This window comes from Pleuronectes platessa, chromosome 17 (assembly GCF_947347685.1).
Source record: "Pleuronectes platessa chromosome 17, fPlePla1.1, whole genome shotgun sequence".
Lineage (NCBI taxonomy): Eukaryota > Metazoa > Chordata > Actinopteri > Pleuronectiformes > Pleuronectidae > Pleuronectes > Pleuronectes platessa.
This window is the reverse complement of record NC_070642.1, coordinates 16,259,705-16,284,478: the sequence shown is the minus strand read 5'-3', so window position 1 is coordinate 16,284,478 and position 24,774 is coordinate 16,259,705. Positions and strand designations below refer to the sequence as shown.

Sequence of the window (24,774 nt, the reverse complement as noted above, 5' to 3'; positions counted from 1 at the left end):
GGGGAAGGACATGGGAGCGGAATCCCATGAAAGAATAATAATGGTTAATATTAGACACAAAAAACTGTCCATGTCTTCTCCAGTGTGCAATGATGACATGTGTAGTGATTAAAGGAAACTATCATTGTCTAGAAAGATTTTACATTCAAATACATGTACAGTAAGAAAAGCATCCAGTCAACCGGGAAAACTGGTGGTGCAGAAAAGGAGATTGTATTTAGATATTGGAAATAAGATCAAATAAGGCTACATTAAATTAATCTTTTGTCTAGAAAACAAAACCCAATTATTCATATTTTTTTTATCTCAGTTGTTATCTTTTGTCTCTCTCTGCAGGCCTTACTCTCTGCTCGCCAGGAGAGAGAGATCCAGATGAAGATGCTGCTGACGCGGGGAGAAGCGGTCCAGAGGAACACTTCTGCCGAGGGCGTCCCGGTGATTCGCAAACAGATCCAGGACCTCAAGGACTCGTGGGATTCCCTGCTCTCCGCCTCCATTCAGTGCAAAAGGTTGTGATCATGAACTGATCAATCTGTCACGCAGTTGCTAAATGGGGCTGGGAGCTGTCTGGTTTCTCTTGAATGATTCCAGTTAGTTGAAAGGGACAATTGAGTTTAACTGTCGGAGCGTATAGAATGCAGGTGTGTGTTTTTCTGTCTGTTGCCTGTGTTAATGTCATTATGTTGTGGTCACAGTCAACTGGAGGGCGCTCTGTCGCAGTGGACCAGCTATCAGGAGGACGTGGGTCAGTTTGTGTTGTGGATGGACCGTGTGGAGGAGACACTGAGCTGCTCGGACAGACAGTACTCGGAGATGAGAGACAAGACCGCAAACCTGGGGAAGACCAAGGTATCACATCCTGCCGATAATAACCTTAAGATTAAACTCTACTGGACTTTCTTTTTATATACTTTTATAATCATAATTCCTACTTCAAACTCATGCAGCTGCAGACATTTAAACCCCAGAGCCTCCCTGTGGAGATGGATAAACTGCAGCGAGTGTGCGCACGTGTTCTTATTCATTCCAGCTCCTCTATGAGGAAGTACTGAGCCACAACAGTCCTCTGGAGACCATTGCCACAAAGGGGTCCAACATGGCTGAACACTACACTACCCAGCAGGAAGTGCAGCAGCTGCAGTGTCGATACAGCGCTCTGAAAGAAAAGGCCAAGGTACTGCACCTCAACATATGGTTTCATTTTTTTGCCTCTGCAGGCATTTGCATAATGGATGATTGTTGTGAAAATGTTTCTCTGAACGCCCACTCCATGTCGCTCCATAGAACAATTAAATCCTGACACAATTATCCCAGAGAGTGTGACCCATTGTACAGTTTTGTTTTTTAAAGTCAAAGACAAACCTTTAAATACTTTGTTTTGTTTTAACATGATTACATCATGATGTCCAAAACACAATTATAGTTATATTTTCAGTTATATACAGGAATTACATGTGCACTTGTAATATTGAACTGGTTCCAATAACGTCTCCAACCTGCCGTCTTGCAGAATGCAGTCGCTAAGGCCAAGAGTCTGGTGCTGGTCCACCAGGAATATCAAAGGGAGCTACATGTGTTTGAAGACTGGCTGGAGCAGGAACAGGCTTCTCTGGCCTCCTTGACCCACCGAGAGGGAAACGGGGATACAATAGAGAACACACTGCAACAGCTACAGGTACTAATACTGTGGATTGTAGTGTGTGATGTAATGTCCATAAACAGTGTACAAGTGTAAAGGAAAGCTTTCATCTTCTTCCTCTCACAGCTCCTACAGGATCACTGCTCACACGGCCAGTCGCTGCTCTCCTCCGTGCTGACCAGCAGAGAGAGGGTAATCCCCTGGGGAATCCCACAGATCGAGGACCGAGCCCTGGACACTGCTCAGAGAGAGTGGGGGGCCTACCAGGGTCGCCTGGAGGAGACTCAGGCCCAGCTGAGGGCGACGCTGACCCGACTGAGGCAGATGGGCCAAAGGTTCCTGAGCCTGGCCCAGTGGCTGGAGGAGCTGGAGAAGATGGCGAACCTCAGACGTCATCGGAGGTCGGACAGAGCCAAAAAAGAGACTCAGCTGAAGAAACTCCAGGTGAGTGAGAGACTGGTGCAGCGTCTCAAAGTGGATACTTACAGTACTCACATGTAGTACACAGTATACTCATAGGCATAGTCTGTGGATTCCAGAACTACACTTTTGGCAAACGTGTAGGATGAGAAGTTTCAATTGTTTTAAACCGATCTTTTTTTGACATTTTGGATGCATGATGCATGTACTTTAAAGTGAACTTCATGTTTCCATACCTGTCAGTGTGAACACACTCACATTTGAGCATGGATTTACTTGAAAAGTCCAGATAAAATATGTTCCTTTAATGTTTTGTGCAACTGTATTGTAATAACTGTGCATAATAATAATAATAATAATAAGCATGATTAAAAAAAACACCCACGGATAATGCATCATATAGCAATACAAGAATAAGATACAAATAATAATGGTGGCTACACAGGTGGTTAAATATTTATAGAATAATTGCAGGAAAGAATTAACCAATTAATTCCAGTGATTTTATTTAATCACAAAACCTCAGCTAATACGACACTATGCAAGGTAAATAGATTTTTTCTTGCAAAATGAAAGTTATGAAATGTCCTGAGGCCTTGCACCACAATACATAATTTTTCTTAATCATGTGTACACTCCATTCACAGCATGTATTTGAGGGAAAACAGCGGTTGACAGAGTAAATGCCCACTGGGTCTCCCCCCCTTTAGAGCTCACTTCCTGCCAGGGTCAGGATGTCAGACAGTCTCAGTGTTTTCCTTCCCTATATTTAGACACACACACACACACACACACACACACACACACAGAGATACCAGTTGGCTCTATATTTGTGTTTGTTGACATTTATTTTATTCAGGCTTCTTTGGCTTTAACCAAAACCTGATAACTCATACACACCTCTGTGTCCCTTGTGAACAGGGCTGTCTGGAGGCAGTGCTTGGGCGGCAGGGAGAAGTCGACGGCCTCTCCTCTCTGGCCCAGCAGGTTCTGGATGAAACCTACATCAGCAGTCGTGTTAGTGTCACTGCCACTCAGCTCACCGCCCGCTACCACTCGCTGCTGCTCAACATTCAGGTGAGACTCTCTGTTCAAAGGTGATGAGGTCATAACTGTATATTTACACTGTGGATGTTTTTTATAGCAAAAGCTGCTTTTATTCTTTGTGGCTTTGCATCAGTTTTTCTGATAGTTGGGTTTCATCAGGCCAGATGTGTGATACCTGTTGATAGAAGTTTGAATCCAGTTCTTCTCTCAATATTTAAAATCATAGAAGTAAAACTACATCCGTATTAATATTTTGTGACATATTCCTAAAATTCTGATTCCATAGAGGACACTGTTTCCCACATCATCAGCTGTTATACCTTCTCTCTGTACTATAATTGCAGAACAGTTCTATTTCCATCATTATTCTAGGGTTAAAGAGCGGTTTTCAGGAAGAGTGATTTTACAAGCTGCTGATGGATAAGCGCAATACTGAATTTCCTGTCTACCAGATTATTTTCCTGGACAAGCCCCGACCTGTCACCATGCTTTTAGAATAGCAAAATATAACAGGGCTTCTGCAGGGTTTAGTTCAGTTACATTAACAACCATTTTTTTTAAACCCACATAGAAACAATTCTTTTATTATTAATATAATAGTTTTATAAAATATCTAAGGCCTTTCGGGAGGGAAATTCAGTTATGAAGACTGAATCACTCTTGTGTTGTGCTGTTTTAATTGTGGACACAGAAATCATGAACTTCTTGTGTACCGGCAGTGGCGCCTGCAGTGAGCTTTCCACACACGATTATCCTCTCTCACCGTGGAGTGCACTCCTGAGAGTTAGGACCTGGTTTCTGTAACGCCCCATTGAAGTTGAGCATTTCAGAGTTTTGCCTGAGAGCCCAGTCTGTGTTGTTGTGTGTACTTGGATCTAGCCTCTCTATTTGTCTGCTCCTCTGAGAGACACTAAAGTAAAATCAATGGGGCTGCCCTGGTCTGGGGCTAAGGCTGTAATTAAAGACTACAGAAGGCAATCTCACACCCGGTGCCAGGAGCGGGAAAGCTTTGCCTGCACTACATTGATTTTTACACCTTTTAGTATCACATCTGAGAGAGTGTGTCTGGTGTGTGTGCGTCTGTGTGTGTGTGTGTGTCTCCCCACCCCTCCCGCTTGGTTTCTCTATCTGTGTTACACCCACCCCTTTCCTTCCCCTCTCAAACCTGCGCGTGCATATACTTACCATCGTGCCAACACACATGCGTGCACACATCATCCCTCTCCAGCCATGGACGCCTGTAATTACACTGTGTGAAGTGGGGGCCATATGGGCTTGAGTTGGGAAGCTATTACCACCGTCTAGTCAGAGAAGGTGTGCACTCAGCACTATCAGCTAATTGGAGGTTCTCACCACAGGATTTGCGAGTGGAGAGAATAATGTGTCAAACCTGCAAGAAACCCCTCCTCATCCTCGTGGTGTTATTGACTCAAAATCTCAGTCAAGTGAATAATGTGTCCAAAACATAGAGCCCCTCTCCACCTTGTGATGCAGCCATTGACTTTGAGCCGATGAAAGAGCAGAGGGGGGAAACGGATCTTTTCTGTTTTGATGGCTGATCAGAGAGGTTTAGGTCCCTGGTGGCCGGTGTTAGAACTGCCGGGGCAGATCTGGCACCTTGAAAGGAAGATTCACACCATGTTTCCTGAATATTCCCCGGACATAGCTGCAGAAACAATAAGAAGGCAGTTTGTTGTTGTGAGGTTTTTCACCGTTATGTTCTTATTGTGAAATATGTTGATTTTTTTTTCATATCAAATATATTATAGATACAGTAAATCAGCCATTTGGTCTAGTCTACTACCAGTGAGGCCTCATGCACATAATTGTACATATATATTACTCTCATCCTTGAAAATCCTCCATTTGCTGATTTTCTCCTTTGACGTTTTACCCGATAATTTCCCAGGACACCATCAAGCAGCTGCAGGAGGAGCTGAGGAGCATTGAAGAGGCAGAAAATCTTTGCCTGTCGTTCACCGACTGGCTCAACTCGACCCAGAAAGGCTTCACGCTGTTGACTGATGCTTCTGAACCTCTGGACCGAGTCGCCATGGAGAAGAAGCTGAAGAAACTAGAGGTATGGATTTATTTACCTTATTAATAAAAGGTATGTTCTTTTGTTTCTATGTTTCACAATCAGGAATTTGGATAGGAGGTGCAGGGGTTTTCTAAAAAAGTCTGGAATTCAGGTCTTAAATATGTAAAAAATATTTCTTTCATTTAAGGCTACTTCCATCTTTTTTTAACAGAAATATTTTGGTGCTCTTCAGTTTGTTATTTCCCCATGTTTTTTTTACCTCACACTATGGCTACCTAATGTCTGAGGTTGGGAGCTACAATTTGCTTGAACAGTAAAATATGCATGAACTCTCTGAAAGGCCAGCAACACTCTTTACCGATAATATTTATGAGAAGATTCAAAGAAACTCACTATAATAGCATAATCATAACAGTTCCTATTTGTGCCGTCTTGTCAAATTGGCATTAGCGGGAAGACGTCCTGCCGAGACACACACACTGCACACCGCAAATCAAAGAAAATCACCACTATTGTTTATTTGGCATAGTTCATATCGAGTGTTGGGAGGATTAGATGAGTGTGTGTCTGTGTGTGTCTGTGTGTGTGTGTGTGTGTGTGTGTGTGTGTATCGATCGGCTCTTTATGAAGACAAAGCGGGTGCCACTTTAGAGGAATTGGGTAGCAGGGAGCGACCTCCCACTGTGAGGCAGAGGATGAAGAAGCGCCGGTGTCAGGAGCCTGCTGGCACAGACACTGTAATTGATGCAGTGCCCTTACCGCTTCACAACTCTCACACACACACACACACACACAAACTGCTCCCCTCCAACATACCACAAAACCCATCGAAAGTATTAACTAACAAGCTGCAGCGAACTCTCAAACTCATGAACCGGCTGTGATTTCACACATTTTTTTCCACTTCACTGCATCTCACACCTCTTTGTCTTCCTCACACACCGATTTCCAGAAACGCATTCGCTGACGCACACACACACATACACATTTACAACACATCATCTGGCGCGGGGGCTTTGCAGTAATCCCAGTCTGCGATCGATGCTCCTTCTCTGCGTAGGGACTGAAGATATGCTGTCACCACATGTGTCCTTCCAGCTCTGCAGCAACAGACAAATTATCCTTTTCCTGAAGTGAGAGCTGGTATGATTACACATTGACACAAAGACTAGTTGTCAATAGCTGTGTCAAGGGCCATTAACTGGGTTTGCACCTCGTTTGATATTGAGTTGGAACAGCCAGTGGGCCACATCAGCCGGAAATAAACTTCAATAACATGAACTTAAAGTAGTGTAATAATACACCGCGTTAAGATATGTGTGCCATCATATTTCTTTATTTAGGTGTATTTATTTTTTAATTTGTAAACTGGTTTCTTTCACCCTGAGGGCTCGAAAAAGCATCTTCCAATCACTGACTCCTGTAAAAAAAAAATTTCAACAGGGCAAAATGGAAAAATAAATAAAATGAAGGCTTTCTCCTCCTTCTAATTAATCCCCCCTTCCCTTCCCCCATTAAAATTTTAATTTAATAAATGTTCAAGGGCATTTCTACCCAAATGTATTCTCAAGTGCAGAGGGACACAAAGTTAAAATGCTCCATGCACAGATTTCTTATTTGTTTATTAGAAATAATACATGATTTTCATATTACCAATAGCAGCCATGGCTCTTCATAATTTAACCGCTAATTTTGTGCAGGAAGGAATCGAGCTTCACTGTGTGTTGCTGTTTTGCTCCAGTCCATACACTGAGAGTACCAGTGGCAGCAGTGTTGATAGACTGCTCCCGGGGTCACCTTAGAGATGCCCCACCTCTGTTAGGAGATAATGATAACGATGAGCGTGGTTGTCAGTTGCCACAGTAGATGCATCACAGTAGATAATGGAGCCTGAGAACCGATGCAGAATAAGAAACAGAGAATCGCGAGCGCTCATCATTTACAGCGGGCGCACAAGACACTTGACGTGGATAATAGGGGTTGACACGGTACAAGTTAATAGGATAAAGGGCTCACTGTCTCCAGGACCTCGCATATAATGATCACTACACTGCACTGATTGTGGTGATGACTGCTGCATTGTAGTATTGGCAGCCAGTATGGTAGAGACATGAGCGGGTTTCCATCCTTCCATCAATAACTCATTTCATCCAAAGATACGCTGTAAGACAAACTGAGAAAGTAATGAGTCAGGATTTAATATTTGTAGTTATAATTTTGATTATTTTTGCTGAATGGAACCGTACAAATATCTATCAGAGGTTTGAGTGGTTCTTAAAACAGTCCTGGATCATTAGGTTCTATGAGTGGAATGATGAGGCCCCCCCGAGCTTCTTATTAAGCAGCAAACAGGGATGTGTGCAAACATGCACAGCTCTTGTTATATTCTATTATCAGCAGAAGTAGCTGGGGGTCTGGGGTTGCTGCAGTGTGGAGCTCCTCTCGGCCGAAGCAATAATAGACGATGATGAAAGCTAGATGGCGTCCCATCGAGTGGATGTCTTGTGTGTGTGTGTGTGTGTGTCTGTGTGTGTGTGTGTGTGTAGGGTGTGTATTGGTTGCCCTGGAAACCCCTGCAGCTACCGTTGCCTGTTAAGGGGCCTTATAATTGGGTCCTCCTTTCATATTATTCACTGTGGTTTCTCCACACCATGACCTCCCAGTCTTCTCCGCACCTCAGCGTGCAGGTGTCAGCCTACCTGATGGGTTCAAAGTCTTCCACTGCCAGGCCGGTCTGAGTGACTGGGGCAGCGCTGAAGGTGAAGGACAAAGAAATTAGAGATACTGTGTTTGAATGTTAATCTCAAAGTCCTGGCGGCTGTGATAGTAGGATTCTCTCATCTCACGTTTGGTAAATCCGTACAGAGGAGTCCGTTTTGATTTAATTCAGCACAGAATACCATGGCTTAGGGTAATTTAGTGTAAAGAAATGGTGCTAACTCTGTTGCAGCACCCATGCTGAGCTGTATTTCTGCTCTCTCTCTCTCACCCAGGCTCTCCAGTCAGAGCTCCAGCACGGCCACAGCTTCCTGAAATCCCTGAGGGAGCGGGCGGAACAGGCAGCCGGCTTCCTGGACGAGACGGGAGCTGAGAGTTTGGGAGGGGAGGTGGAGGGTCGCCTTGCCCAGCTGGAGGAGCTCGCAGGCGGGCTGAGGCAGGAGCACAGCTTTCTAGATCGGGCCTTACTCCTCGCTAAGGAGTTCCAGGACCGGTACAAGGGACAGGCCCAGTGGCTGGTGGAGACACGAGCTGTGCTCAAAACCCCGGTGGAGCCCAAAGCTGAACTGTACCAGCGGAGAGCGCAGCTGGCTAAATATAAAGTAAAGCTATTTAATTTCATATTATTTATAATGAGTTTAAAGGCCTACAGAGCATTGCATTAACGGCACATCCAGTAATTTTGGCAGCAGGACCTTACTGAATATTATTAGCTTATTAGACCACATGAGTGTCCTTGTATGTTTCAGCCCTTTAACAATAACCATTGAATATATTTTACATAACTGCTATTTCCTTGAGAATACCTTTGCTTTTTATATTCATAAATGCCCGTTGTGCGCTTTTAAATATGGTAGAACATTTATTATCATTCAATACCGAGAAGTCATCTAATACAACAATAACTATGCATAATGTTGGTCGTTACTCTATACTTGATACAGAAGGTTCACGTTGTAGGTTTGTGTCCACAGGCTCTGCTGCAGATGGTTCAGTCCCACGATGGATCCGTCAGGTCAGTGGCGGAGAAGGGAGACGCTCTGCTGGCTTCGGTCCACTACCCCTCCATCAGGGACAAAATGAACAAACTGCAAAGAGACTACACTGAACTCTGCAGAAGAGCCACGGTGAGGAACTGTGCTGAGGTGACAGGAGTTATAATGTAAAGAGACTAAAAAGTGAATCATCTTTTAATGTGGGAATCTTAGCTATCCTTTATCCACAGATGTTTTGCAGATATGTAACTCGGTGCATCGGCTGAAGATAACCAGTATATGTTTTGCGTGTGCTCCCTTGCTGCAGGCACATGTGGAGAATCTGGACGGCCAGGTGAAGGAACAGGAAGCCTACCACAACGAACTGCAGGAGGTGGAGCGCTGGCTGCTGCAGATGTCCAGCAGGATGGTGACTCCTGATCCCAGTGTCGGGGGCAACCTGGAGGCAGCCACTCAACAGCTGGCCAGACACAAGGTGACCAATCACATGACACGGTGTTAGTACATAGGATGCACATCGATTAATGAGCCTTGAGCAGAGAGCAGAAGTGCTTGCTTACATTTATTGTCAAGGAAGTATCACGTTTTCAGACGTTCAGACAAAAGCAACCCACACAGTACATGTTGATTACAGTGGCAGGCTCAATTATAAAAAAAATTCCCCCCATGAACAATGAGGGTTATGAGATATTTAATGTTTAATGGATTATGAAATGTTGTTTTTAAGTTCAGTTTCAGTTAATTGTGTGAGAACTTAGTTTTTGTGTTTTTACAGATCTGATGTTATGTGGTTAAAATAAAGATATAGCCATTCAATTATGAATTAACAATATCTTGAAATAACACTACAAGCTTGTTTTTGTATAAATATTGTCTCTTATTAGCTTATGTTTTAAATGACATCTAAGCCCACAAGAGCTAATTCACAAAGCAACTCTCCTCTGATAACTTTGTTTGTATTTAGGTTTATTCATTCAGGCCTGTGTGATACCACACGTGACCTCACTGTATAGTGTGGGTCTGTTGAAACTTAACAGATGGATCAGACTCATTCTGAAATATATATATATGCAGATTTTAATAAATCGACCATGGAGACTCTCTCCAACGTGATCCCACTTACTTTGTGCTCCACAGGCCATCATGGAGGAGATAGCGGGCTTTGAGGATCGCCTGGCAGGCCTGAAGGAGCGGGGGGACCACCTGGTAAAAGGCTGCAGTGACCGTGTGCAGAGCCGGCTGAGACAGCAGGTCCAGGCTCACCAGCAAGGCACCAGAGACAGCTACTCTGCCATCTGTAGCACAGCGCAGCGAGTGAGTGAGAAGGAGGAGAAGAAAAGAGGGAGGGAGGGGACGCCAAGAAGAAGAAGGAGGAGGAGGAGGAGGAGGGAGGGCGGGAAGGGATGGGAAACTGAGGAAGACATGAACTCAGACATGTTTGAAGCAGTGAAATGGTACTTACACATTTACAGTGTAAGACATATGACATTCTGCTACATTGGATACACATGCATGCATCTATGCGTGTGTATGCGTCTACGGGTACATGCACAGACACACACACATGCTTTACAAATCACAGCTGTTAATATTCCAACAGGCGAGGCATCCACTTAATTCGAACCCGTTCCAACACTTAAACCCGTCTCTCAAGACAGCCAGTGTAGAGGGCACAACCAATTATGGTTGCCAAAGTGGAGCTCAACAGCAGCCTTAACACAGAAAGACCCCACCAACCAAAATCACCAGCTCAATCTCCCCCATATTAATCTCCGCATATCCCCCTGTCAACTTTACTTTTTCATGCCCGAGCCAAAAATGGTCACACGCCACTATTCAGTGGATCTGGCGAGCCCGCTAATCCAGACCCGCTCTGCCATTTTGGCAAGCGCCACTCTGTCATCATTGCTCGCCTCCCAAGACACCACCACAAACACCACCACCACCACCACCACCACCACTACTCACACATCCAATCTGGCATTGTGTGATCCAGCCACACTTTACAAACTACACTGCTGGCTTCTCCACAACTGCGCCTCCAGTGTTGCGACGGCTGCCAACTGTGTCCCAGCACAACACAGCTCTAATATCCTGCCTGCCACTTGCCACCATGCCAACCTTCTGGCTTTTGCCAAATACACTGGGCGGTTTGCCAATGGATTCCCCCCCACCACCCCCTTCTCCCCTCTTTGGGGCTCTCATATTAACACTGTCAATCAGACCTTGCTGTTTGCTCTCCCCTGGAGGGCACGGACATCTCCACATTCAACACCTGTTTAATATAGTGCAGCCTTTTTGTTCAATGCAACACTGACATGAAAGCTAGACAGTGTAGAACCCAGCTCTCTACCTATTGAAGAGTTTACTGTTTCTTACACTGACTGTATTTATTCTGCTGTTAAATATAATTTTCCCTCACTTCAATCTTCGTATTAAGATCATGTTATTAAATCCACCCTTAAATAAGTCTGTCCATGTATTTGTCCCCGTCTCAACAGGTTTATCAGAGTCTGGACCATGAGTTACAGAGACACGTGAGTCTCCAGGACACGTTGCAGCAGTGCCAGACGTGGATCACATCTGTTTCAGAACAACCAGAACCTCCTGCACATACTTCTCTCAGCCTGGAGGAGGCGCTACAGCAGGTCAGTAAACCCTACACAGTCCTAAAGAAGAGTTTGGTATTTACGTCATAACTTGATTTTCTTTATATGTGTTATTACCTCTTGAGATTATTATCTGATCTTTGAATTAATAGTATTCATGTGCATGGCTGTTGTATAGCCGTCTTCCATGGGGACTAAAAAGGGTAAAACACATAGTAAGGTTTTGCAAATTGTCCTGATGGAATATTGTCACACCCACAGAAAAACAAAACCAATGACGGACACTTTTTTTGGCAGGTGAAACACGAGCGAGCTCTCGGGGAGCAGGCCAACACTTACCTCCAACTCCTGTGCTCAACCTGTGACCTGTCAGAGCCAAGGGTCAGGAAAACTGCAGGCTCCATCCAGGAGGTCAAACTGCAGGTCAGTTAAAGTCTTTAAACAATGGACTGACCACTACAGCTGCAAACACAGGCGCTGAAGCATTATTAAAGCTTTTAAAAAGACATGCTTTGTGTGACATGACTCCGTTGATCTTTGTGTATAGAATGAGGATCGTATGCTGCTTTTTGAGGAGGTAGCAGACAGCTGGAGGGACGTTGAGGAGCAGAAGGCAGATCTGGAGATCCAGCTGAGAGAGACAGAGCAGCAACTTCAGACCCTCATCAGGAGACCTGCAGAGCTGGAGCCCAAGATTGCCCAAAACCAGTTGGATAAAGCACAGGTGTGTTTGGTTTGAATGGTGATGTTAAAAGTTACTTCATTGTCGATGTTATAGACTTCAGCAACTGTTATCATTCCTGCAGGAGTTCCTGCAGCAGATCAAGGAGAGACAGTCGGAGGTAACCCATTTGAATGAAGCCATTGGTAGGCTGACAGATGGACAGGTCTCTCCTGCCCTGGAGGAGATAAGGAGACTTAGGAGAGGCTGGATGGACCTAGGCCAGCGGGCTGAGGAGCTGGAGGCTCAGCGGGGGGAGGACATGCAGCGAAGCGGGGAGTACCAGGAGAGCGTAGTAGCTGTGGAGGAACTCTTCCACCAAGTATCCAGGGAATGGGACTACCTCGCCAGGTATCAAAGTCTGCTTTGTGTGATATGATTATAACTTTTTGAGCCATTTATACATGTCATAATTTATGTTGGATTTATATAGTAGGACTAAATTAACCACCAATCCCTGTCTGTATGTACATAGGGCTGACACAGAAAGTACAAGTGAGCATCTAGAGGCTCTCAAGAAGTTGTCCAGTGACCTGGGGGAGCAGAGAGCAACTCTAGAAGATGTCAGAGACCAGAGACAAGCTATTCTGCCTCGACTTAGCCTGCTAGACAAAGAGCTGGTCAAGCAACAGGTAGAGCTCCATTCTCTTAGTTCTTCATTTGGTTCTTAAAATGAGAACTTATAGTAACATCGAGTCTGTTCTGCCTCTCACCAGGTGGGTCACCTGGAGCAGCGCTGGGCCCAGCTCGAATCCCTGATTCAGCAGAAGATCCAGGATTCTGCACAAACACTGGAGGATCTGGCTCGGGTGGAAACCCAGCTGAGGGATGCCCGGGAGTGGGTGGAGGAGCAGCGGCCTGCGCTTACATCTGCGTTGAAAAACAGCCCTCCCCCCGACATGGCCCAGAGTTTTCTGTTTGACCACTTGAGTGTATGCGTGGAACTTGAGGCCCGTCAGCAGCTGCTGGGTCAGGCAGTGAGCGAAGCCCAAGCTGTGACGTCCAGGCTGGGGCTGAGTGAGAAGAGAGGCCTTCAAGGGCTTGTTGAACAAGCCCAGACTGAGGTGGAGACTCTGGGGGCTCGGGTGGCCCAAAGGAGGAAGTACCTCAGTAAGGTAAACAGCTGGATTTTTGTATGAGATGCAAGTAAACATTTTAATTATGCCCTGAAGGACCTAACTTGTCTCACGTATGGGGACTTTGTGTTGAAGGAAAAATATGTTCATTCTTTTTCAAGCTGTTGAAACTTTATAATTAATTTGCAGTGTTTGATTCTTCCTCTGTAGGCCTTCACAGAGAGGACACAGTTCCTACAAGGATTGGGGAGAGCACTGACCTGGGTACAGCAACAGGAGAGGAAGGCTTTGATCGATGACCACATAGCACTTCTCCCAGAGGACCTGGCCAAACAGGTCGCTGCATGTCGGAGCGTCCAGAGTGGTTTACGAGCTTACCAGAGGGAGCTGACATCTCTCTGGGTACAAGGGCGAGAGCTGGAGAGAGACGCCACCGATAAGGAAAGAACAGAAACCCTGGCAAGACTTGATGAATTACAGTCAGTCTTTGAAACGGCCCTCGAGAGGACCACTCACCGTCTCACGGACCTAGAAAAAGCCTTAACCTCTCGGAAGTACTTTCAGGTTGACCTGGACAAGACTTGCCACTGGTTGAGACAAGCAGAGGCCATCACCTTCCCGGAAATCAATCTAAGCAACATTGCTGAAAACTCCGAATTACAAACACATCTGTCTAACTTTCAAAATGTCCTAGAACAAGCTTCAGAATATGAGAACCTCCTGCTTATCGTCCAAAGAATAGGCCAGGAGATCCTTCGTACTCTAAATGAGATTGACCATTGCTACCTAGATGAGAGGCTCAATGTCCTGCCTCAGCAGTACAACGCCATCCTAGCTCTAGCCAAAGAGAAGAAAGACAGAGTCCAACAAATAGTCCTGGAAAGAAAAGAGTTCAGCACTTTCTTTGATATCACTCGTAATGCACTGGAGGAGCTACAGGAGCAGTTTGACAATCTGGAGAATCAGACTATCAGTGTTGGAGAGGAGGAGGTTGTTCGTCTAATCAATGAACACAGGAATATTAAAGAGAGTTTATTCCACATTAGTCCCGCTGTGAGAGAACTTCATGGGAAAACTGAGGGATTCCTGTGCAGAGGTCAGCGTTACAGAGCTGAAGAGACCCAGCAGCTGATCTGTCTCCATGACACACTGAAGACGAGGAACGATCAGAAAATTCAACACTTGGAGAACTGCTTGAGAGTTCGAGTCGAACACAACAGAGTATTTAATGATACGGACTTGGAGTTGAAGTCTGTAAAAGAGAATCTGGTCAGACTGAAGTCAGAAAAAGACGTAGGTGCCACAGATAAAATCACGAGTCTCTATTCGCTGCTAGAAAGACTGGACGGTGTGATCTTTCAGACTGAAGAATGTAACCATCAAACTGAAGGCCTTGGACTGAAGTTTGAACCCACTGCCTTTCAAGAAGCGACATCGCAGCGTGAGTCACTGCGGTCGTTACGGACTGAGCTGAAATGTTTCGTCTGCGAGAGTGAAACCAAAGTCACGAAAAAGGAGGATTTCACAAGAGAGACTGAGAAAACGCTTCAGTGGCTGAAGACTATCAAGGAGAAATTGGAGGAGCCATTGACCTTGTCAGAGGTCAAAGTGGAGAGGGTGCAGGAGGAAGTGCGCACACTGAAAATCATAGAGGAGGAAGTGGGAAGTAGATTGAGGATGACGGAAGCCTTGGGGAGCAGAGAAAAGCAGAGGTACTGTAGTAGAAAAGAAACAGTGCCAGCCCACGTGGAAAAGAAACTGCAGGAGGTGGAAGTGTTGGGAGCTGGAGTTCTGGAAGAAGTTAGAAAGAAACAGGTTTGTGTGCATGTTGTTCAGAAATAACAAACATGGGGATATTGTCTATCCTTTTATTTTTCTTATGATAGAACTCACACACTCTTAACTAAACAAGAATCTCATTTATCGTTCATAAATATTAATTTCCATTTCCTTATTGCCCACACTTTTAAGATTATTAGGCCTTGGGTAAGTTAACTGAATAAGTTATAATCACTTTATAACTGTTGTGGGGATTTAATGTGTTTAAATACCATATTCTATCTAATCAATGATGTCGACCAAAGTTATAATGACATAACAGAGCCTTTTCTAACCTCATTTTATTCAGAGAACTCTGACCTTTGACATTTTGAGAGGAAGCTGTATAAAATCTTGAATTCCAAAATTACATTTCCAACATATTTAACACATTAGTGCATTTGAAACTAAAAGTTGAAGTAAAGCTCTGGAGTGGGAACTTGTTACACATCCGCAGACATTGATTTATTATTCTGAGGGACCATGGCTGTTAGTATTTATTTAAGACTGCATTGTACTTTTACCTCTGTGTAAACAAACTCTAGTAGAAAGTTGTGAAAACTGTAGTCAATCAAAGCACCTTCTGCCTATTCTAGCTGGCTGCGGATCAAGCTGTTTCCCTGGTCCAGAGGCACCAATTATCTCTGCAGACCTTGCAGAAATGGCTGGACTCTGCTGCAGCTTTGCTCCTGAGGGCCAGCTCAGGGCTGGAGCTGGAGAAGCAGACAGATTGCGTGCGGGACCTGGAAGAGATCTCAGCCGAGGAAAAGAGTTTCACCGTCGCTTTAGAGGAGCTGAGGACTCTGGATCCTCTGCTGGTGGATTTAACGGAACCAGGAGGGCGGAGTGGAGAAAAAGATGCAGAGAAGATGCAGCTGAAAAACACAGAAGTCAAACATCAACTGGATTCTTATAGAGAAGTGTTGCAAAGGTGTGTGTTAATGAGTCTTCTATCATTCATTTCAGTTTTTCGGTATGTAGAACCAAATAATGAAAGTACATCTATCTACATTTAGATTTATTCAACATTTGTACTTTCTGCCTATTTTCTATGTAATATATTTTTATGTAATTTGTCGGAGTTGTGGTTTGTAATCTGTATAACTGTAATCCTTCTCAGGTGTGCTGTTCTTTGGAGCTCCTTCCAGCATGAGCGGGAGTTGCTGGTCGCACAGATGAACGATGCAGAGAGCAAGATGGCCTTGTTCACCACAGCCAAAGCCACCAGCAGCCAGCAGGCGGAGGACAAGTGTCAGAGAAACAAGGTGGGTCGCTGTCGTATGGAAAACTCAGAAAGCAGAAACACTGTAGTAGAGAGCTTTTGTATATTCACATTAACAGTCTGACTTGAACATGACGTGTCCCTCGTGGCTGCGATTTTAAATTCCAGCATTAATTCCTGTCATGGCAGCAGATGCACATTAATATTTCATCAGTTGAGTGTTTATGCATTATGCCTTGTTTTATTACTTGTATTTGAAACGTTGAAAGCTTATCGGAGAGTTATAGTTTCCCATGTTATAGATCCTTAATGGAAATGTGTTTACGAAAACAACTCATCACATGTGTCTGTTGTCGTCACCTTTGCACTGTAGTCTCTGGAGGATCACATCGACCTGCTGGAGGTGCCTCTAAGTGCTTTGAAGGAGAATGCCGCAGAGTTAGAGACGATCGTTTCCGAGTCCAGCAGAAGTGTCACCAGCCACTCGGTGTCATCGCTAGTGCAACGGTGGAGCAGGCTGCGCAGTGTGGCCCGGGCCCAGGAGAGGGCGCTGGAGGACACCGCCAGGGAGTGGAGGAGCTTTACAGAGAAGGTGAGAGAGGAAAACCGTTGTTGATGTGTTTGTGATGTTGTACATGGTTCCTTGTCAGTGTGTGTGTGTGTGTGTGTGTGTGTGTGTGTGTGTGTTTGTGTGTGTGTGTGTCAATACAATCGTGCATAGTTAACTTAATATGTGTGGTTAAGTGCTTCAGTTCATACATAGTTATTGTATTGCATAGAACTACAGCTGAAGCATGTCCAGTGTCACTCCATAGAACAGCCAGTAATCACCTGTATTCTAAAGCCAGTAAACGCACACATGCACCAAAGTGTTCCTATGCACATTTAGGTCAAATAGCTGAATACCAGTTGGAGGGCCATGATGTAACTCCAGGCTTTAGTTCCGTTAGTCTCTCCTGCCAGAGGACTGTTTCATACTAAGTGTTTTCCCGCCTTTCGACCTATTTTGAGTCTGAATGCCGTCAGTTCCAAAGAATTCTCCCTAAGCGCTGCTCCTTGAAAGGAAATGAGGTCAAACTGTGTAAGGAATGGTCACTTCCTCATATGTGGCACATTGCTGTTGTCCACTGGTTTTCTATGGTGCCTTTGTTCAGCTGGATGTGACGTCTTCCTCTACATCTGAGTCTCTGTACTCCTCTGTCTGGGTCTCTTGTGGGAAATGCAGGCAGGGCTTTGTCAGATATTAGTGAAAAGGATTGTGTGATGAGAGCAGGATCAACTTTATGCTCTTGTATTCTAGATGAAAGGAGAGGTTAAGAATACCTGCCCAACTTTAAACATCTCATCCCTTTAGTATTATGTTTCCCTTCCTCCATTGATAGAACCACTGGTCTGTGTGATCAGCTGATGAGTGACCATTCTTCTCCACAGAAACAAAGTCTCTGTAAACACAACAAGGCAGATCTCTGGGATAGATCACTGTCAATAGCAGGATGATATTAAAATGTAATTTCTCAGTCAAATGAAGAAGCCGAGGAGTTAATTTGCAAACAAACAAGATATGTTCACACTGTATTTAATTTAATTTAATCTTGAGCTCTTATTTATGTGTTTAATGCATTTTTTTCCTCACAACACATTTGCAAAGCTAATATCATTCATGTTTACCTGATTGCAGTGTTCTTCTCTGCATTTATGGGTCAAGTGAAGCAATGTGATAACGGATGGAGGAATTTGTATGCTGTACAAAATGAGGAACCACTCATTAAAAAACTATTTATTTTAGGGTCCACTGGAGTAATTCACAGTTTTATCTTGAATTATCAGTTAAATATCAACCATAAATCTGCTGTATCCACTGAGCCTGAATCCCTGTACGTTCACTTCTCCGGCTCCACAGATGGAGAAGGTGCGCTCCGTGTCCAATGACCTCCACACGCGTGTCCCGGACAGCACGGTGGAGAAGGCTTCCACCAGGACGGCGCTCCAGAGCCTCCTGGAGTACCATGACTCCTTCAGCCAGGAGGTGGAGAGAGAGCAGTCCATCCTGGCCCTGCTTGGGCAACACACCCGCAGCCTCAGAGGAGAGGAGGAGGAGGAGGAGGAGGACAAGCAGGAGGTGGAGGTGGAGAAAAAGACAGAGAATGGACAGGAGGAGACACCGTGCCTACAAGAGATCAGAAGTTTGCAGGGGCAGTATGACAAGTGAGTGACCGAGCGCTGAAGCTGCTCCTGCTTAACTCATGACTTAAGGCTCATGGCCATCAAATCTATATTTGTATATATTAATACATTGAATTGTGAGTGCTCTGAGTTATGACACATTTCCTGCTTAGATTTAAAACATTCCTCTATCATTCTCTTCCACTCTGTCCTGTCTAGTCTTTTGCTGAGGGTGAAGATGAGTAGAGCTCAGGTGCATCAGGAGCTGAGGGAAAGAGAGGATGTTGAAAAGGAGCTGGGTTTGGTCAAAGGATGGATCCAGGACACTCGTGGCTTACTGCTGAGTCCGACTGCAGACCTGGATTCACTGCTCCAAGAGCTAGAGGTACGGGCCACTACATTTACACACACGCACACAACACACACAAGTGGCTGCCATATCATGTAATAGAAAAGACTGTGATTTGCATTGATTCATCCGCTGTTTTTCTGTGTTACAGACTGCACACGGTGAGGTCATCAGCAGGCGTCAGAGTGTGGAGCGGATGACCGAGCTGCAGCAGTCCAAGTACCACGACCTCCAGGCTGGTCTGCCCTCTGAGCTCAGCATGCAGCTGGCCGAGGTGGCTCTGGCTCTGGGCTCCGCTGAAGACCAGGTGAGTCTGCGTGAATGCCCAGACATTGACTGTATATTTGTATTGCTGCTATTTAAATGTGGCTTATGTAAACTGAATGTGTATTTCCACCATCTCCGTTAGGTCCAAGCCCGGGAGAGGGAGGTGCAGCAGACCAGAGATGTGAAAGAGGACTTCAGCTCCCGACTCCAGGACATCGAAGCGAAGCTGAAGACCATCGCTCTGAAACTGGAAGACAAGAGTGCCGACCTGGAGGAGGCCAAAGAAGAGACCAAAGTAATCAACAAGACAGACTGACTAATTAACGAGCAATTAACCCCTGTCCAATTGACTATTCCATTTGCAGATGTTGAGGTTAATGAGTGTGCTGGAGCTGGAATGGCATGAACTGAAATCTGCCATCAACTGCCTGTCATTTAAACCCCATTTTTCATTATTCATTTTTCCACCTCACCTCTTACTCTCCTCTTGTCTCCTCTCCAGGTTCTTTGTGAAGAGTGTGAGTCCTGCTCTCGCTCTCTGGCAGAGCTGGGGTTAGCGGTGCAGGAGTTCGGGGAGCAGAACCCTCTGCTGTGTAAGCAGCTCGGCGATGCTGTGGCCAAACTGACAGAGGTGCAGCGGCACACCACACAGCAGGTCCAGGACAGAGCCAACAGACTGAAGAAGGTGGGAGAAAGAAAAGTTCCCGCCATTTGTTGTATATAATCATTATAATTATCTGTATTTTGTGTCATTTGTGAGTATTTCACTCATTTGCCTTATTCTTTAATTCATCTCTTACATGTGAGCAGGCAGAGAGACAGGTGGATGAATATCAGGGAATGAAGGCGTTCATTTTGGGCTGGACAGAAAAAGCAGAAGTTCTGGTCACTGGTAACATCATCTGGAGCTCAGCTTCACAGCTGCAGGAGCAGATTCGAGCACATCAGGTGAGATTTGAGGAGATTAAAGTCATAAAGCTGCAAAAATAGAAATCCCCAAAATGTTTATATTTATTTTCCCCAAAAAATAAAATCTTCTGTTTTTTACATCAACCAATTAAATGTGATGCTTCAACACAAACTTACAGCTAATTAGACTCACAGTCTGATTTCCAGTGAAATGTCACGTCCTGTTCACTATGTTACCTTGACACAATTAGTATAATTGCTCTGTTAAAAAAAAAAAAAGGCCTCCTCTCTCTGACTTGTAATTTCACGTTCCCATGGTGACAGGCTCTGCTGCGGGAGTGCCGGGGTCTCCATGGGGACCTGGAGGCCATGGGGGAAAGGGAGGGGCATCTGGGGGAGGTGCTGCAGACGGAGGGGTGGAGCCTGCAGGTGAACCACCTCAGCAGACGCACGGAGGAGCTGCAGCAAACGGCCAAGACTCGTCTGCAGAGTTTGCAGGACGCAGCGAAGGTAAACGATGTTCACTCACAGGAAGTGCACATCACGATTCACCTCTTAATTATTTCATGGTGCTCTGATCAAATGGATTTCAGTCTTTAAGAATATCCAGAGCCACAGCTAATTTGATTTCATAAATCCTGACGTATCGAGCCGCAGTCCAACAGTGCCCCCCTGTGGTCACTGATGAATCAACACACAGTCATAATCTAATGCAGTAATCTATTACTCTCGTCTGATTGCCCTGCTGCTGATAAACAGATGGTCGTCTGCTGCTCACTGTCGCCTGATGTTGGAAATCTGTTTACATTCCTCATGTGGGTTTAGATGGCAGATTTGTTTCCCTTGGTTAGGATTGCAGACAAAGCTTGAATCTTAGTGACGGGGACTGTTAATGTAATTTTCCTCCACATGAAATACATCAAAGTCAATAAAAACTTGCAGCAGAAGAGATTTGTTTAAAAAATTAAATCGCTTTTTACTCAAGTGAATGAAAAACATATTTTTTCGCAGACTAATGTGATTTACTGGAAGCAAGTCCATGTTAGCGATCACAGTTTTTCAGAGTCACTTTTTACCCGTCAGCTACATTATATTTTGATGGTAGATTCACTGTAAGCTGCTCCTGCTCCTGCTCCTGCGTGTTCTCTCCTCTAATTTATTTGATCGGTCTCTGTCTTTTTTCAGGACATGTTGCGTCTGGAGGCAGAAGTCAAGAACCTCCACTCGGCTGTGGACCAGATCCAGGTCACGCTCGCTTCGCCTGACCTCAACAGACTCAGCCTCAGAGAGCAGCTCACACAGAGACAGGTAAACACACGTTCATTGACATTTATTTGAATCCATCTGTTCAATTTTCCATAGAAACACTCGTTAATTCCTCCTCACTCTCTAACGTCCCCTTTGGTTCCCTCTCAAGCGTCTGTTGGTGGAAATGGAGGGCTTCAAGCAGCAGGTGGCGGCATTGCAGCGGTGTCAGAGCGCCCTCCGGCTTCCAGAGGAGGTAGTGGCCAGTCTGCCGACCTGCCGCACAGCTCAGACTCTGCAGCAAGAGGCCAGCCAACTGCAGCACACCACCATCCAACAGTGCAACATCCTGCAGGTAGAGAGCAACCCTCACATTACAAGTGCTGCTGATTATTGGCTGCATTTTTAAATCTGAAGTTAACTTAAATAACAGAGCTTAGAATCCAGTTAAAGCATGACATCACCAATAAGCGTAAGAGTTAGTTAATAAGATTTTGGTTCATATTATTTTAATCTGTCTTCGTCTCCAGGTTACTTCCTTATCCGTCAAGTTACATCCTGTAAACTTAAAAATCCTCATTTGTGTGTTGACCTTATGTTGCCACTTGCTCTGATGCTCTGAATTCGGCTGCAATGTCCCAACAGACCTCCTCAGGAAAGTCTGTGTTTTTCCTTTAGCCCCCATCAGACCGGTGTTATCCTCAAATCCTTTGGATCTGGGCTGATTTTGTTTTTAAGCTCATTGTGGTGAAGATTAGCCGTCAGAAGAAACAAATGTCTGACCTCCAGACACAAACTGGAGGACAGACAATTAAAGCATCTTAGGAATTTGGAATGAGAATGAATCTGTTTCTGCTCACAGTGGTCTTGTTCAGACTCAATATGGGATACACAGCTCTTATGTACATTCATAAATCTTCACTCTTACCTTGTTATGTTTCCTCTTTGCCAGGAGGCTGTGGTGCAGTATGAGCAGTACGAACAGGAAGTGAAGAACCTCCAGAGATTGATAGAAGAAGCCCACCGCATCATTCAAGACCGGCCCGTCTCCACCAATAACATTCAGGAACTTCAGGCTCAGATACACCACCATGAGGTGAGAGGACACACACTCTATCTCTGCTATTCATTCAAATATATTTGATATGAGTCAGAACAACTGCAATATAGTTTTTCCCTCGAGGGATGGCGTCAGGTCTCTGTACAGGCTTGTCTTATACCTCAAGACCAATCTTGAAAAATCAAATCTATATAGACTAATAAACAAGCAGGGCGCTTGTTTATTAGTCTATATAGATTTGATTTTTATAGATTATAGATTTTTAAAGCAACTTCTATAACATGTTGCTTTAAAATGAAAAAGTATAAAAAAGGTTATGTTATAAAATAAATCACAACTGCATGCTTTTGCGTTTAATCTAATTCCCTTGAACTGTAAGTAAAGCCCTGGACCGTAACAACAGGCACTGACTACAATTTTGTTTTGCCAATATCAAACTTAAGGATTTATAGTTTTTCGTTTGCTGAACTTGTTTGCTCATTCATAGAAGTAAAGAGTAAAAAGTTAAATTTTTCAGTTTATCTTTTAGAGCTCCTTCAATAATTTATGTTCTCATTAGATATTTCCTTTAAGTGTGAAAAGGAGAAGAAAAAAACACACAAACAAGTGAAAACATGAGAAGTAGTGGCAACAAGAAATATACTGTATATCTCAGAGTTGTAGTTGATCTCACTGAGCTGAACACATCACATGTCATCCCTTATCAAACCTATTGTGCCGTACAGCAGCTCAGGGAGAACATTGTGTTGTGACTGAAAAAGCACAACACTCGCACACACATTCCTCATGTATCTGAGGGTGCATGTAAATAGAGTCTGCGTACATTCCTGCTTGATGCAGTGCTGATGATTGCAGCATTTTTTCACCTGCATCTGTGCTTCCTGTTGCAGTTTTTGCATTTGCTGAGTAAGAGTGTTTCCATCTCCTGTGAGGAGAGAGAGATTTGGAAAGGGGGGGTGTAGAGGCAAAGACCTGCACCAATCAAGTCTCCCGACAGGCAACACGTCTTCTCATGACAGTTAAACTTGTCCTGCACGGCTCTGGGAGGTTTGATCCCCCCCCCTCTACTTATACAGGAAACACATGACATTTTCTCGTCAGTGCAATCCCTCCGTCACGGCTGTGTTTATGTCTGAGTTTGATCTCTAAGCTGAGCAACTCCACTGGTCCAGTTTGTCACGTGACCTGCTTATCAGTGCATTGACCATCTGCGGCACAGAGGGAGCAGGAGGAGGAGGAGGAGGAGGAGGAGAGGAGGAGGAGTCAGACCCGGCCTGCTGGCTCATGCCGTAGCTGTAATTTGACACCATCTCTGTCATTCTTCCCCCATGCACACTCCCTCTCTCCCCGGCCGCTCTCTTTTGTTGAGATGAGTGAGGATTGGTGGAGGAGGGAAGTGGCAGGCGGAGGAAGGGGGTTGCAGTGAGATCACTTCCTGTTATTTTCCTGCCCGGCTGTGTATGTGTACGAGAGGGAGTGTTTGAGGGATTTTGAACTATTTCTGCAAGGGTCTCTCTCTCGCTCACTCTCTCAACCCAACATCCTGTCTGCTGGCTTCACCGCCGATCTGAGTCACCCGCCTCTGTGCTGCTCTGATTGGCCCAGAGATACAGAACAGAGGGAGAGAGAGAGAGTGAGGCTGTGCTATTCTCTCTCTGCACTTACACACTGTGAGGCCAAAAGGCGAGAGACCGGGGAGGGAAGAGAATGCGTCCGCTCCGCTCACTCCTCTCATACCGGCACAGCAGTCAACGCTGAACCAGCCCAGCCGCCCTCCTTCTCTCTGGATCTTGCTCAGCCAGGGAACTATTGATCTCCCATTGTGGACTGAGTCACACTCTCCTGACCCTGGGGGGGGCGGTGGTGTTTTCTGTGTCCCGGGGGGGATGTTTTGACAGGAGCTGGCCCAGAAGATCCGTGGCTACCAGGAGCAGATCGCCTCGCTCCACTCCAAGTGCAAGATGCTGACGGTGAAGGCCAAACACGCCACCATGCTGCTGACGGTCACCGAGGTGGACGGCCTGTCGGACGGCATGGACGAGCTGAGTGATGAGGAGCTGCCCGGCGCCGGGGCAACCGCCAACAAGCAGCTTCCTGCACACCCCTCTGTCGTCATGGTGAGCAGCAGAGCCTTTTTTGGACACACAGAGACTCACATCATAGTTGTGTGTGTGTGTGTGTGTGTGTGTGTGTGTGTGTGTGTGTGTGTGTGTGTGTGTGTGTGTGTGTGTGTGTGTGTGTGTGTGTGTGTGTGTGTGTGTGTGTGTGTGTGTGTGTGTGTGTGTGTGTGTGTGTGTTTCTGTTTCTCAAAGTGGATCAAAAGTATCCCCATGGGTTAAAGTAAATTGCGGTTGGCTGAGGATGACAGTTATAATCACAGGTTCAACACTGCTACTATAAAGGTTCCAAGTTAGCTATAATAAAGAAAACTCTCTACTCAGGGGTTCATGGTGGTAAATATAAAAGAAACCAAGC

At 45.2% G+C, this 24,774-nt stretch overlaps 1 protein-coding gene across 1 annotated transcript in view; it reads left to right on the top strand.

Moving 5' to 3' along the window:
- The window catches only part of syne1a (spectrin repeat containing, nuclear envelope 1a), a 121,221-nt gene that overhangs the window by 64,045 nt on the left and 32,402 nt on the right, over nt 1–24,774 (top strand). The window contains exons 60-91 of the mRNA XM_053445893.1: nt 337–509; nt 696–849; nt 1,031–1,174; nt 1,511–1,675; nt 1,766–2,083; nt 2,981–3,136; nt 5,016–5,186; nt 8,141–8,467; nt 8,840–8,992; nt 9,168–9,335; nt 9,998–10,174; nt 11,362–11,508; nt 11,767–11,892; nt 12,017–12,193; nt 12,276–12,541; nt 12,666–12,822; nt 12,907–13,305; nt 13,477–15,081; nt 15,681–16,015; nt 16,205–16,349; nt 16,680–16,898; nt 18,207–18,511; nt 18,689–18,854; nt 18,970–19,125; nt 19,228–19,380; nt 19,588–19,770; nt 19,896–20,033; nt 20,319–20,504; nt 21,180–21,302; nt 21,412–21,594; nt 22,192–22,335; nt 24,198–24,416. Coding sequence (XP_053301868.1) covers nt 337–509; nt 696–849; nt 1,031–1,174; nt 1,511–1,675; nt 1,766–2,083; nt 2,981–3,136; nt 5,016–5,186; nt 8,141–8,467; nt 8,840–8,992; nt 9,168–9,335; nt 9,998–10,174; nt 11,362–11,508; nt 11,767–11,892; nt 12,017–12,193; nt 12,276–12,541; nt 12,666–12,822; nt 12,907–13,305; nt 13,477–15,081; nt 15,681–16,015; nt 16,205–16,349; nt 16,680–16,898; nt 18,207–18,511; nt 18,689–18,854; nt 18,970–19,125; nt 19,228–19,380; nt 19,588–19,770; nt 19,896–20,033; nt 20,319–20,504; nt 21,180–21,302; nt 21,412–21,594; nt 22,192–22,335; nt 24,198–24,416 — 7,638 coding nt within the window. The remainder of the gene's footprint in view (nt 1–336; nt 510–695; nt 850–1,030; nt 1,175–1,510; nt 1,676–1,765; nt 2,084–2,980; nt 3,137–5,015; nt 5,187–8,140; nt 8,468–8,839; nt 8,993–9,167; nt 9,336–9,997; nt 10,175–11,361; nt 11,509–11,766; nt 11,893–12,016; nt 12,194–12,275; nt 12,542–12,665; nt 12,823–12,906; nt 13,306–13,476; nt 15,082–15,680; nt 16,016–16,204; nt 16,350–16,679; nt 16,899–18,206; nt 18,512–18,688; nt 18,855–18,969; nt 19,126–19,227; nt 19,381–19,587; nt 19,771–19,895; nt 20,034–20,318; nt 20,505–21,179; nt 21,303–21,411; nt 21,595–22,191; nt 22,336–24,197; nt 24,417–24,774) is intronic.